Below are 14,119 nucleotides of genomic sequence, written 5' to 3' on the forward strand. Positions count from 1 at the left end.
GCAGATGCTTAACCAACTGAGCTACCCAGGTGCCCCAGTATATTTAAATTTTAAAAAAGCTTAACTTTTGCCATATAGTAATACTCCCAGATAGATAGTATATGGTGAGTATCTTAAGAGCTCTCAAGTCACTCTAATGTGTATAACTTTTCTAAATGTCATTTTTACATTTGTACGCACTTAGCCTTCAACAGATCCTATAAAGAGGTCCAGATTTTCTGTGAATTCTGTTGATTGTGTTAAGATTTTATTATGATCATCTTTAAATAAACCAGAGAATAAATTTCTTGACTCAGAGGACATTCCTAATAGTGGTCATTTGGATTAGATAATTTTCTATACCTGGGGAGGACATGAAAATTGTTACAAGATGGATAGCATGCATGGTATTTTGCCTCCTTGGCCTCTTGCTCTTTTCTTATCTGACATACAAAATCCCACAGAGCAAAGACCTATTTCCACCACCCTCCCCCAACATTTGGGTTAAAATAGGATTAGAGAAAAGACAGAACACATTAGCTATCCTTTGGGTTATAGTTTTAATCCTGCATATCGGAATGCTCTTTTCACCACTGTGTGCCCTTCTGTTCAAACGCATGCAGTGCGTGTGGTGAGAACGTGTGACTCCAAAGCAGTCTTCCTGGGAAGGTAAGAGGCTTGAGGGTGCAAATGCACCGTGAACTTGACAACACAGCTCCTAGTGTACAAGGTGTCATTGAAATACCCTTTACACAGTGGAACACATAGTGCCGGCTCCCTTATGCCTTTGAAGGAAAATAACATATTCTCGGTTCGTTTTGGGCAGATTCTGCCGTTCCTGTATTGCTACCAGTCTAAAGAACAACAAATGGACCTGTCCTTATTGCCGGGCCTATCTTCCTTCGGAAGGAGTTCCAGCAACTGATGTAGCGAAAAGAATGAAATCTGAGTACCAGAAGTGCACTGAGTGTGACACCCCGGTATGTGACTCTCTTTCTGCCTGTGCCCACGGTTACTGGACTGCTGAGAAGATTGTCATGCGGCAAATCATTTCACCTGTGCCATTGGCTTCATCCTACCCCATCTTTCTCAGGTTTATTGTCTGTTTCTCTCCCCTGCCTTTTCTCCAATTTTGTGTGGGTAGGCTGTGGTGAACTTGGCACCCGACTCCTACCATCTCCTCATTTTTCAAAATGCTTTCACCGACCACCTCCATCTCCTCCCTTCCCATCAGTCCCGTGACCAACCCCCCCCATCATTTGACCTCCTGTCCTGCTACCCTTTTGCAGCCTGTCCATGAATAGCTTTATTATTAAATCTGGCGGCATAATTCCTTCTATATTCTGGACTTTGCAGTATTTCTCTGTGTTGATCCTGTCCCCCTTGTTGCGAGTTCCCTCCTTTGACACTGTACTAGCCTGGTTAGATCATGTGAAGTCTTGGGAGGCTGTGGAAAAGAGTCTAGATTTTATGCTAAATGCAGTAGTGAGTCATGGAAAGAGTGTATGCTTTTAATCAGGTTTACACATCTATTTTTATCAAGATTTTATTTGTTTATCTGAGAGAGAGCACAAGCTGTGGGGGGAGAGGCAGAGAGAGAGAGAGAGAGAGAGAGAGAGGGAGACTTCCTTGCTGAGTAGGGAGCCAGATGTGGGGCTTGAACCCGGGATCCTGAGATTATGACCTGAGCTGAAGGCAGACATTTAACGATCTAAGCCACGCAGGTGCTCCAGATCGGGTATCTATTTTTAAGATAACTGCTCTCTCATGTGCATGGAGAATGGCTTGGAGGGGGCAAGAGCAGGATTGGTGGAGCCAATGCAGTGGCTATTGGGATGGGTCAGGTAAGGAAGCTGGATTAGGGTGAGAGCATTGGGCAGGGATTAAGAGGTTCTTTTAAGGGGCACTTAGGAGAGAATTGAAGGAAATTGGTAACAGACTGGGTGTGGGGCCGAATGAGAGTATACAGTGTCAAAAATACCTCCTAGGTTTCTGGCACATGTAGGTGTAGGTGAAGGTACTGAGATGGGGAGCAGATTTGGAGAAGAATCCACCAATTTTTAAATATGTTAACGTTTGAACTGCTAACGGGAAGATACTATCATAGGGAGTCTAGAGATCAAGAGTGAGATGATGTGTTAAGGGTCTGAATTTTTTCAAAGAAACTTTCTCTATTGTTAATCGACATCACAGCCCGTTATGCTTTCTGAGTACCCTGCGCTTTATTTACTTACTATTTGTCACCATTTAGAATTATGCTTTTGTGATTTTTTAAACTTACATACGTCAGTTATCCCCACCAGAGTTATGTTCCATGAGGGTTAGGACTGTGTATGTTTTACTGGAGACTGGGTGTGAACCCAGCCCTTTGAACAGTGACTGGCATATAGTTAGTGCTTGATACAGTTTTTGAATATTTATCAAAGACCGAGTAACCGACTCAGGGCTGTCTGACTACAGAATGTATACGCGGTCTTTGGAGTCAGACTTCCTGGGATCAAACATGAATTCTCTCACTCACTATTTGTGATGTAGGGACGTTATTATCTAAGTTTTTGTTCATCTTTTTGTAAAAGGAGGGAAAAGATAACATTCGTGTCACACAATGGTGAATAGTTGTAAGGGAAAATGATAAAATATATATGGCTTGTAGCACTGTCTGGAACATGGTAAATGCTCAAAATCAGTAGCTTTTTACACTCATAATAATAGATTATTACTTATTTTTGCGTTGGTGTTTTTTGTCATCATATAAAATTCAACACGCACAAAGTCAAACTCACTATAGTATTCTGTCATCCAGTGTTTCATCGCACCTTTGGTGTCTGTCAGAAACGGGGATATTCTCTCAAATATCCTAACTAGAAAGCCCCTTCCTTTTTTATATATAGATATACTCTTTTAGATATACTCTTTATATCTGATTATTCACAAGTATTTTTATTTTTCCTTTAAAGTGTTTCTTATATCCGGCCCTTCCTTTTTATGTTACTGCTCTTGCCAGGAATATTGCCATTCCTTCTAGAATCAAATGTTCAGACTCTCTTTATTCTTCAGAGTTCCGGCGAGGTCTCCATTCCTAGTATTGCAGTCCCCAGTACCAAACAGTTTCCTGTCTACTTGTCCAGGTGTGGTTCCCCCCCTCTATTAGGTGATAAGCCCCTTTAGAGCAAGTACAGTGGCTTATGTTTCCTCTGCCATCTCTTACAGTGTCTTCTATAATTTTGTGTCTAGACACGCCATGATTTCTAATTTGTATCAAGAATGCTTGCTAAAAAAAAACAAAAAAACAACAACAACAAAAAAAAACGCTTGCTTATCTTTGTTGTCCAAGGAATACAAAGAGGAAGAAAGGCACTTTTAAGAAAAGTAATAGAGATGCGGGAGAATTGATGAGCAAAGCTGGATTTGAAAGCTTGGAAAACTGTGTGTTTAAGGCAGCTACCTCAATGGGGCCTAGGTGGATATTGGTAAAGCAAGGATTTGTTTTCATTTTTCCACTTGCTCTTAGTTTTGTCTTTTGTTAAGCAATCATAACAGTTTCCTTGACTGGTAGATTTCATGTTTGAGGTTTAACTTCCGTAGCTCAAGCAAAATAAAGCAGGGTGGGTGGACCACCTTACCACAGCTATGCAAAGCTTCCTTTAGTGCAAGATCTTATCAGAGTTTCTAATGAAACATTTAGTAGGCTGTGTTATTTAGCCACAGATCGCTCATGGTGAGGATCTCCGAATGTATATCTGGAGGAACAAGGGCTCTTTATTCTGCCTTGGTAAAAATGAACTGTAAGAGCGGTCTTTTATGTTTGCTCTTAATGGGGTCATTAAGTATACTGTGTATTGTGAATTATGTAATACTGCTGGATATATTATAAAACCGTGGTATTTATATCCTTCCCCGAGGCACAGGATTTCCTTTTACTTACTATGGCCATCTTTAAAATTAAAATGCATCTATTGGTTCTCTTTATCTCTCTTTTCCTTTCTGTCTCTTCTCACTTCTTTCCCCCTTCCATCTTGCTTGATCTCTTTCCCCTCTCCCCTTTCTCTTTCTCACTTCTTACCATCACCAAGTTTGGTAATGGTGTCCAAAAAAAGTAAATTTGAGTTAATATGTCTTTCCACTTCATTTTTTGTTGTTGTTAAAGATTTTATTTATTTATTTGAGAGAGAGCATGAGCAGAAGGAAGGGGTAGAGGGAGAGGGAGAAGCTGAGGGAGAGGGAGAAGCAAGCTCCTCACTGAGCAGGGAGGCCAATGTGGGACTTAATGCCAGGACCCTGGGATCATGACCTGACCGAGGGCAGACGCCCAACCGACTGAGCCACCCAGGTGCCCTGTCTTTCCACTTTAAAAAACATACGCTTTCTAGGGTAGCCTGGGTGGTTCATTCCGTTAAGCATCTGACTCTTGATTTTGGCTTAGGTCATGATCTCAGGTCCTAGGATGGAGCCCTGCATCAGGCTCTGTGCTCAGTGTGGAGTTAGCTTGAGGAGTCTCTCTCCCTCTCCCTCTGCTGCTCCCACTGCTCAGGCATGTGTGTGCTTGCTCTCTCTCTCAAATAAATAAATATTCTAAAAATAAAAATAAAATTTAAAAAATATGCTTTCTAGAAGAACAAACTCAAGAACTCAACATTTGGGTCTTCTAAGTACTAGAAACATTTGTAAAGTGTTATTCTTGATAATGCCTTAACTTTGTTTTACTCTTGTCAGGAATACATCCTTTCAATCAGCTGACCCATTGCTATGACCTTATTTGCAATAATGAAAGTCATAAAGCTGGATCACATAAGACTTCATTGAGCCCCTTTTCAACAGGGACTTTATTTTGAATTTGCTTTTATATAGGTTTGCCTCAGCGAAATGAGGGCACACATAAGATCTTGTGAGAAGTATATAGATAAATATGGACCGCTGCAGGAACTTGGGGAGACCACAACCAGGTTTGTTTTGATACAATGTAGTTAAATGTTAAACTTGATTTGCCTGTAAAGAAGTTAATAGGCTGGACAGGCTAACCTTCCTATTGTGAACATATGTATGGAGTAATAATTAGGCTCTGAACCATACACCTATTGTTGGTAGTCATTTGTTAATGGCAATAACTGTGAAAGAATTTTGCTTTCTCTATTTAAAAAATATTTCATGAGGGGAACCAACCGAGTGCTGGAGAGATTGGGAGAACTTCCTCAGACAAGTTTGCATTAAGGAAGATCCAAAAATAGAATGTGGAACTGTCCAAGTTCCTCAAGGCTCTGCTTTCTGACTAATGGCTTTAAGTCGGTCCTGGTTCAGAGCCTTTTCTTTTTCACCCTTCCACTGCCACTGCTCCTTTCCTCTGGTTTTGCTGGTTTGGCTTTAGAAGGTAGGAAGTGACATCTCAGTATATAGTCTAGCAAGGAAGAACAGGCCTGGGCCAGGCATCCTGAACTCGGTACTTTTTGGTGGGTAATCTTTTATGGGGCTGGAGGAAGGATGGATGTGGTTAGTAGGGGCAGTGGAGAATATTGATCATTATTTGTTTTTCCTTAAAAAAAAAGAGAAATGAATCTGGGCCATTACTATCCTGCTAGGCCATGACCTATCCTATAATTGCAAAGTTTGGAGTCTCTCTCCCAACAAAATAAGGAAATGATTGGTGTTTCCCTACATAGGCTAATGGCTTGGAAACCATTAAATCTCCTTACAAGCTCAGTTACAAATAGTGGTATGCAGTAGGAGTGTGATTTTCTTTTTCTCTCTCCTGAAGGAAAATGCTAGTCTTCATTATTTAAGAAAATACACTCAAAGCGTAAATTTCCTAGCCGGAAAGTCTAAAAGATTGCCATACTTCCTTTTGTTTTACTAGATATTGCTTTGTACGTGTATTCTTTATTGTAGGATTAGTTTTATACCGTGATGTTATAAATTTAAGTGAGGATTTTAGCTCAAAGCAGAGTATGAATTCTGTTAGATTGGCTGCAAGGACCAGTAAGAAGGAAGGATAATAACTGGGCTAAGAAAAGGTGTGGGTTTGATTGTAAGGTTGATAGGCTTCATGAAAATTTAAAAATATATGTGAGCTCATTTAAATCCTAATTTCTTCTGCTAATTAGAATTGATAATAAAAAATTAAAATAACAGAAAATGAGAAGGGGTTTTGATTAATCAGTCTTAGAAGATAAATTAATATTTGCATCAAAGGTAGAAATCTTTGCTTTATAAAAGAAGTTATTAGTACATAATTGAAATTTTTAAAAATTCTTAACACAGGGAGCTTATCTGGAGTACAAGTGTCAGGGAACAGGAAGTTGTGTCTATGATGGAAAGTGAGCAAAAAATTCCAAGCCTCCATATTGTCCCTAGGAGTTTAAGGCAGCACTGTCCAATAGAACAGATAGGTAATTTCATATTTTCCCATAGCCACACTAAAAAAGTAAAAAGAAACAGTGAAGTTAATTTTTAGTGTATTTTATTTAACTGCATAGCTTAAATACAATCATTTGAACATGTAATTGATAATCAACATTATTGAAATATTTTACTCCTCTTTTAATATTAAGCCTCTGAAACTCATTGTGTATTCTGTACTTCCAGCATAACTCAATTTCAGTAGCCACATTTCAAGTACCAGTAGACATATATGGCTACAGGCTCCTGTAGTGGACAGCACAGTCTAAGGGACAAATACTCCTTAGCTACCCCGGTAGTTACAGATGCTTGGTGAAACTGGAGAACAAGTAACACCCAGTTGTGTGACCTGAATTAGGAAAGGGAGGGAAAAAAAGAAACAGAAAAAGTAACCCAGGGACAGCTGGGTCATGTGATCCCCGAGTTTCTCAGTCAGTGGGAGCTCCGTCTGCGCTTCTCTTCTGAAGAGAATGAAGTGCTTCATGTTCAGTTTATTTAACTGTTTCTCTATCCTGTCCCTATGAGGATACTTACTTTTCTCACGAGAAAAAACGTAGGCACCTGCCCATTATCTGATTGGAAAAGTAATGTCAAATCGGAAAGAACGAGGGCTGGGAACTAGATCTGCGTACATTCTATTTTTTACCTTTAGTTAAATGCCGACAATGTTAGTAATTTTTTTATTCTGTGCGATTTCCAGGTGTGTGTGTCCATTTTGTCAGAGGGAGTTGGAAGAAGAGAGCTTGCTGGATCACTGTATTACTCATCACAGATCAGAAAGGAGGTCTGTGGTAAGGAATTCCATTACTAGACATTTCTGTAATGTCTGTGTGTAATATATACTAGAAATCATTGAGTAGGCTTCTACTCATAGTTCTAAAGGATAGTTTATGTCAAGGTTGTGATAATTCCGAGACTGTTAATGATATGCGAAGGTGTTGAATTGAAAGTGGCAAGAATTACTAATGTGCAATCATTCTTTCGTTTATGAACTTAGACATTCTCTCTTACACATAATTACGGGCATAATCAACTAAGAAGATCCGAAATACATAGCTAAGATCCAACATAAGTATACTAACCGTAGTCACATCCTAAGTAAAAAACATTTTTTAATAATACAAATGGGGGGGCGCCTGGGTGGCTCAGTGGGTTAAAGCCTCTGCCTTTGGCTCAGGTCATGATCCCAGGGTCCTAGGATCAAGCCCCACATCGGGCTCTCTGCTCAGTAGGGAGCCTACTTCCCCTTCTCTCTCTGCCTGCCTCTCTGCCTACCTGTGATCTCTGTCTGTCAAATAAATAAACAAAATCTTTAAAAAAAAAATACAAATAAGGATATCATGACAGTTTATTAGAAATGAAAAGTAGAAAGTTACTCATCTTATTCAGTTTATTGTTTCATTTCATAGTCTGAGTATTTACCTGTACATATTGCTCATCATTTCCTAGTTCATTGTGATGCTTCCTTTTTTTTTCTTTTCAGCCTGGCATTTTAGTTCTACTTTGCAGTGTGGCTTTGATAATTTTCATTTTTGTATAGTTGTGAAGGAAGGCAGGGTGGTTCTGGGTACATCCTCATTTACTTAACCATTTTACTATTTTTTGTACACATGTTACCAATTTTAGGATTTTAATTCATTTTGTACATTTGAACTTTTTCTTCTATTAGATTTTTTTCCCCAAGAGGAAATTCCTTAGATTTATCTTCTGGGACCAAGAAACTGCAAACTTTTTAATAGCTTTTGAAATATACTTCTAAATGCATTCCAAAAAGGTTGTGTCAATTTATATTTCTGTCTATAGTTTAGGAGTAAACCACTTTCACCTTAACTTGGCTTATACTGGGTGCATTTATTTTAAAATTAAAGGCTTAGGCGATATAAAATGTTTTATGTTATAAATATGTACATGTATATATTTGTATATATGTATGTATGCGTATATATCTGTATACAAAGACATGTGTATGTGTTTGGTTAATATAGATATGAGTTTTGTTTTTTTTATCTTGAGTATTAAGGATTTTCTTTTTCTATAAAATCCTCTTGGAAAGTGATAAGATTGAAACACAGTTACTATACTAGGTAGATAGATAATTTACCAACAAGGCTAGTTCTCGCAGTCCTAGAAGATAGGTGTGATTGCTTCCATTTTACAAATGATAAATTGAGGCTCAGAGAAATTAATTAAGTCTTGTAAGTTCACACAGCTGGAAAATAGCTGAGCCAATCTGAATACAGTAGTCTAGCCCCTGAGCATGGTGAACCCCTGTGCTCTACTAGAAGGTTCCCAAGAAAAGCCACACAGTACAGTCAAAGGAATTTGTTACTGATCCTGATGTTTTAGGGGTTTTGGTTCTTGGAATGGCTTGATGTGTGTTGGGAGAGCAAGGGAGATTATCATGGGCTTTTACTGCTATAGTTGCTCTGTGGGAGGAACTGGGTTACAGAGCTGTTTTATGACAGGTCCCTGGGGAGCTAGAGGAAGTTAGAAGAAAGCGTTAGGATGGCATAATAATAGTGACCACTTAACTGAGTTCTAAGCGCTCCTTTGTCTCCTAGCAACCCTAAGAAGGTATTAGCCAGAAAACCTGAGCCCTGACCACTAGTACCCAGGCGCTGCTCTGGCTGGAGGAACACCAGGTCCTTGGGACTGTGGTCTTGGGCTTCACGGCAACCGCACTCTGGGGCAGGTCGTGTCCTGGGCTGGCCATTAGTACTGTGCACCTGTTCCAGCAGGAATCCCTGTCCCGGTGCTGCTCAGTTTGACCATCAGATTGAAAGTGGCCCATGGAAGCTAGGTCTTCCTTGATTTAGAGGTGATAGATAGAGGACACTGAAGAAAGTGGATCTAAGGGAAGAAATAAACCAGGAATGGTGGGATCGGTTTGCCTGTAGAATTAATAGTCAAAAACATAGGCTTTGGAGGAGATAAACTTTGGTTTATTGTGGGTTTTTTGGTTTATTTTTTTGGTTTATTTTTTTGGCTTATTTTATATTGTGTTTATTTGGTTTATTGTGTCTTTGCCTCTCTTTCATCATTTGTAAAAAGGGGATAATGATGCCCTTTTCACAGGGTAGCAGTGAATGAGTCAGGGGTTAATGGTGGGCTACTACCACTTTAACAACTACATAAAACCAAGGCTAGTGGAGATTTTGAGGAAGCCATGTACTCTTGCAGTTGGGGAACCTAAGCTGGAAGGGTAGGGGAGTGAAATGGTGAATTTCAGAAGACCAGGATGCTGTCATGGCCTTGAGGCAGGAGCAGATTGTTCACAAAATCTGTGGTTCTGTAATACATGAGGGCTGTCTAGAGGTGGTCTCTAGAACAGAAGACCTTCAGTTTTCCTGCTAATGTTTCATCCTTGAGTAGAAACTTGAGCCACGTGTCACTCTGAAGGATCTAGAACCACTAGAATTCAGGATATGTGCTTTGGTTATGAAAAGGCTGGAAGTAGATACTGTGGCATATTTGGGGTTCACATGCTTAGGGATGCCCAGTGGGGACATGTTGGCAAAAACACCCCAGGAGAAGTCCTAGATCCAAGGCTGATTCTGGATTAGTGCGGAAGTTAGCAAGGAATTACTGTTCTGAGGGGCTGGGTTGTTGGGTTTGCTTGCAGATAAGATCAGTGACCTCATCTGACTTTCATGACAGTTGGAGATTTAAGCAAGTGATTTTGCCTTCTAGATAAAATTAGATAATTCTGAGATCGAACCCTGAGCAACTAATCTTTTCTGAGCTGCTCATGACTGGGGTAGCAGGTTAAGAACACGGAGGAATTTTGACTTTTCTTAAATGCAGCTTTAAGAACCGACAGCTCCTTTCTGTCACATAGTAATTATTTCTGTCATGTTTTATTTTTTTGAAGATTTATCTGTTCATTAGAGAGAGAGCACTCGTCGGAGTGTGTCGGGGGTGGGGGGCAGGCAGAGGGAGAGGGAGAAGCCGACCCCTCCCTCCCTGAGCTCTGACGCTACACGGTGCTTCATCCCAGGATCCCCAGATCATGACCTGAGCCGAAACTCATTAACCGACTGAGCTACCCAGGCACCTCTGCCATGTTTTATTTTTTGAAAATTTGTGTCTGTGGAATATTAAACTCACAGGAGACCGGTGACATAAGCAGCATGCTTCAGATTGAATTGAGAGACCACTTTTGAGAGAAATTTGGTATTTTGAGAGAAGATGTTTCAGCAAGAGCCACACTTTCTGGCTGTTCTCTCCACAGAGTGCTCGCTCTTTCGGTGGTTGGCTCCTATTCATCCTTTAGAACTCTGCTGAAATCTTTCTTCTCAGGGAAGCCCTCCATGATATTCAAGTTACTTTCAGCTCTCGCTTTCCTCACCTCTTTTTTTCTCATTTATCACAATTTGTAATCGTGTTCATTTCACTGTCTCTCCTTATAAGCTGTCAGGTTCATGAAGTCATGGAACTCAACTTCCTTGTTCAACACTGCCTGCCCACCTCTTGGTGGAGAACCTAGCGCATGGGTGGCTATAGTGATAATGAAAAAGAAGATACTAAAGAAAAACATAATTCCATTCACCCAGGTTCAAGTGTTCCAATAGTCTCTTATTTTCTGCCTTGCTCCCAAGATTCATTTCTTAAGGGAAGGGACAGGACTTTTATTGGTTTGGAACATAAACTATGGTGACTAGAGCCTGAGCCACCTGCCCCACAGTGGTTTATTTCTGTGGGTATTTAGAATATCTGTGAGTTGACTAGGCTGTGGGAGTGTATGTGCATAAATGTTTTGGAAGGAAGAAAAATCTTTATTAAATTTGCTTTCAGACTCTCGCTAAATTAGATATGCAATCTGGTACCTTAATTTTGGTTACATATTTGCCTGTAATTATTTTAGCGTATGTCTCTTTTCTCTTTTTTTGGATTTAGGAATTTTGAATTTCTTCTCCAATTGGCACTAGCCATCAGATAGTTGCTGTGGAGGTTAATCTAAACCATAGATAGAACTGGGTTTTCCTTGTAATAAATGTTCTGAAGGATTGAAGTTGGTGATAACTTCTGGTATGGTGGTTGTTCTCACCTGTGGAGTTCACCACCAGATAAAGTACATACTGAGATGAGGTCAGCATCCTTTGAATATACACTGTGCACTGACTGATTCCTAATATGAGTATCATGGCCTTGGGAGCATTGAGTGGAGGCACATAATAAAGGATGAGCTGATGGTAGCAAATTGGCAATGTTAGTGAGAATGTAGGTGAACACTTAGGTACTTGGCGATGATTAGTCAGTCTCTTACCATTTCTTTCTCCTCCCTCAGGTCAGATCCCTTGATTTAGGACACAAAATAAATCATTAGAGTAGTACAGATAGTCAGCTGTTGTTTTCCAGTGTCCTTCTGGAAGAAATCTCTTGAGTTACACAACTAAATACTATGTGCAGTAGAAGACCAAAGTCTCCACTACCTCCTGTCAACATCAGACTGAAAACAAAAACTACTTGGCTTAAAGTTCAGGTTTTCTGTATCTTTCTCCTTCTCTAGATCTGGAATCTCCTTAATAGTCGGATCAGGGCTTAGCATCTCTGTTCCTCTGACTCTTGACGTGGGTCCTCCGGAAACCCTAATAGGTGCTCAAATATCTGTTGAGCAGAACTGGTCCCAAATTATCCTTCCAAACTCGTCCCCTACCACTTTCCCCAACATGCCCTACCTTCAGCTTCCCAGAGCTTTTCCCATTCCCTAAGCAGGCCTGTCCTTTTCCCACATTAGTTTCTCTGCCTGTGATGCTTCTCACTCTGGCAATGCTGGCTCATTCTGCAAGACTCCTTTCAGTTACCAGCAGCTTGGCTGACGCCTTTCCTGATTTCCTGGGCAAAATTCATGATTCCTTTTTTAGGTCTTGAACTGCCTTTTTGAGTATAACATTTGAATATATGGTGTAACATCTTGGGTATAGCACTTGCTATGCAGTATTGAAAGTATCTGCTTACATGATAACGATAGCAACCATTTATGATTTGTGCCAAGGACTGAGCTAATAGAATGACTGAGCTTCATAATGTTAAATGGCATCTTTTAAATATATAAACAGCTCTGCAAAGCAGAGCTAAGTCTCCTGTTGCAGGTTAAGATTAATGACTTGCCAAGGCCAAGTCAGTGAGAGGCAGAGATGAAATTGGAAACTATTTTCCCAGTCCTAGGAATGCAGGAGTGAACAGAACACATGGACTTTCTTCCCTCATGGAGCTCTAGCTCTTCAGAAACAAGGATCAAACAGTAGTAAACACATGGTGTTTATTAAATACCTAGTATGTATCTGGCACATAGAGGACATTATCTCTAAACATCATAACTACTCTACAAGTTAGATGGTGGTATCTCCACTTGACCCAAGAGGGAAGTTCATGTGCTGAAGTCAGTGACACAGCTGGTAAGAGCTGGTACTGGGATTTGAAGGCTTTCTGACTTCATAGGTCATGCAACACAACTGTGTCTTCACTGGTTTCCATATTCCAGGTGCACAGCATATAGTAGAGGGCACCATAAAGAGTACTGAGTGAACTCTTCTGAGTGACTCTATACTAGTGTCCCTTCCTTCACATCGCAAAAAAATTAATGTTGCTTTTTTGTTAAAATATTTCTTGGTCTCAGCTGTGTTCTCATTACTATCTAGGGGTCTCAGGGTAGATTAAGTGCTGTCTTGGGGATAGCCAGTGTTGGCAAGTAACCAAGATAGCTAGAGCTTTAGAAAATCGTAAGTGACTATAAAGCAGTAGTAACTTAAATGATGTGATTCTATTCAAAATAAGACAAAGATTGGGGCGCCTGGGTGGCTCAGTGGGTTAAAGCCTCTGCCTTCAGCTCGGGTCATGATCCCAGGATCCTGGGATCGAGCCCCTCATCGGGCTCTCTGCTCAGCAGGGAGCCTGCTTCCCCCTCTCTCTCTGCCTGCCTCTCTGCCTACCTGTGATCTCTGTCAAATAAATAAATAAAATCTTAAAAAAAAAAATAAGACAAAGATTAATGGAGTAAAGCAAGATTGGGAAGTTGAACTATGTTTAAATACTAAGCATACTGAAACTGAGACCCCTATAAAACAATGAGAATTACAAGAAGGCCTCTTTTAAATTTAAAGGGAGATGTTACCATCCAGACAGATATATTAAGCTCTATTATAATATGAAAAGAATGTTGAATTGTCTATTAGGAGGCCTAGATCCCAGTTCGGATATACAGTGGTTTAAATTTAAGCTAATTTTTTTTTTCTTTCTGAGATTGGGCTCATGAAAGAAATAGGATAATAATTAATTCACTAGATTGTTCTGAGGATCAGATGAGAATACCACCTAATTTAATGCCTAACACATACCTGGCTGTCAGTAATGGTGCTGCATCTCATATTCTAAAAAAGGAAAATGTGAAGAAATCGAATTTTAAAAACCCTAGTTTAAAATGTAATAAAGCAGTAAAAAAAAAAAAAAAGGTAATAAAGTAGTATATATTTTTTTAAAGATTTTATTTATTAGTGAGAGAGAGCACAGGTGCATGTGGGGTAGCGGCTGAGGGAGAGGGAGAAGCAGATTCCCCACCAAGCAAGGAGCCCAACATGCGGCTTGATCCTAGGACCCAGATATCATGACCTGAGTCAAAGGCAGACAGTTAACCGACTGAGCCACCCAGGTGCCCAGAGTCTTTCGTCACATACACCCAAAAAATGGAGTTCATGCAAAAACTGGTGAGATCTAACTAAGGTTTGTAGTCTAGTTAATTGCTAATTTCCTG

The 14,119-nt window shown here is 40.1% G+C and overlaps 1 protein-coding gene across 1 annotated transcript in view; it reads left to right on the forward strand.

Moving 5' to 3' along the window:
* Nucleotides 1-14,119, forward strand: part of LOC111142639 (ring finger protein 125) — a 35,879-nt gene that overhangs the window by 14,326 nt on the left and 7,434 nt on the right. The window contains exons 2-4 of the mRNA XM_022495951.1: nt 806-959; nt 4,828-4,922; nt 7,070-7,160. Coding sequence (XP_022351659.1) covers nt 806-959; nt 4,828-4,922; nt 7,070-7,160 — 340 coding nt within the window. The remainder of the gene's footprint in view (nt 1-805; nt 960-4,827; nt 4,923-7,069; nt 7,161-14,119) is intronic.

The sequence above is a fragment of the Enhydra lutris genome, unplaced genomic scaffold (genome assembly GCF_002288905.1).
Source record: "Enhydra lutris kenyoni isolate GAN:26980312 unplaced genomic scaffold, ASM228890v2 scaffoldscaffold8, whole genome shotgun sequence".
Classification (NCBI taxonomy): Eukaryota; Metazoa; Chordata; class Mammalia; order Carnivora; family Mustelidae; genus Enhydra; species Enhydra lutris.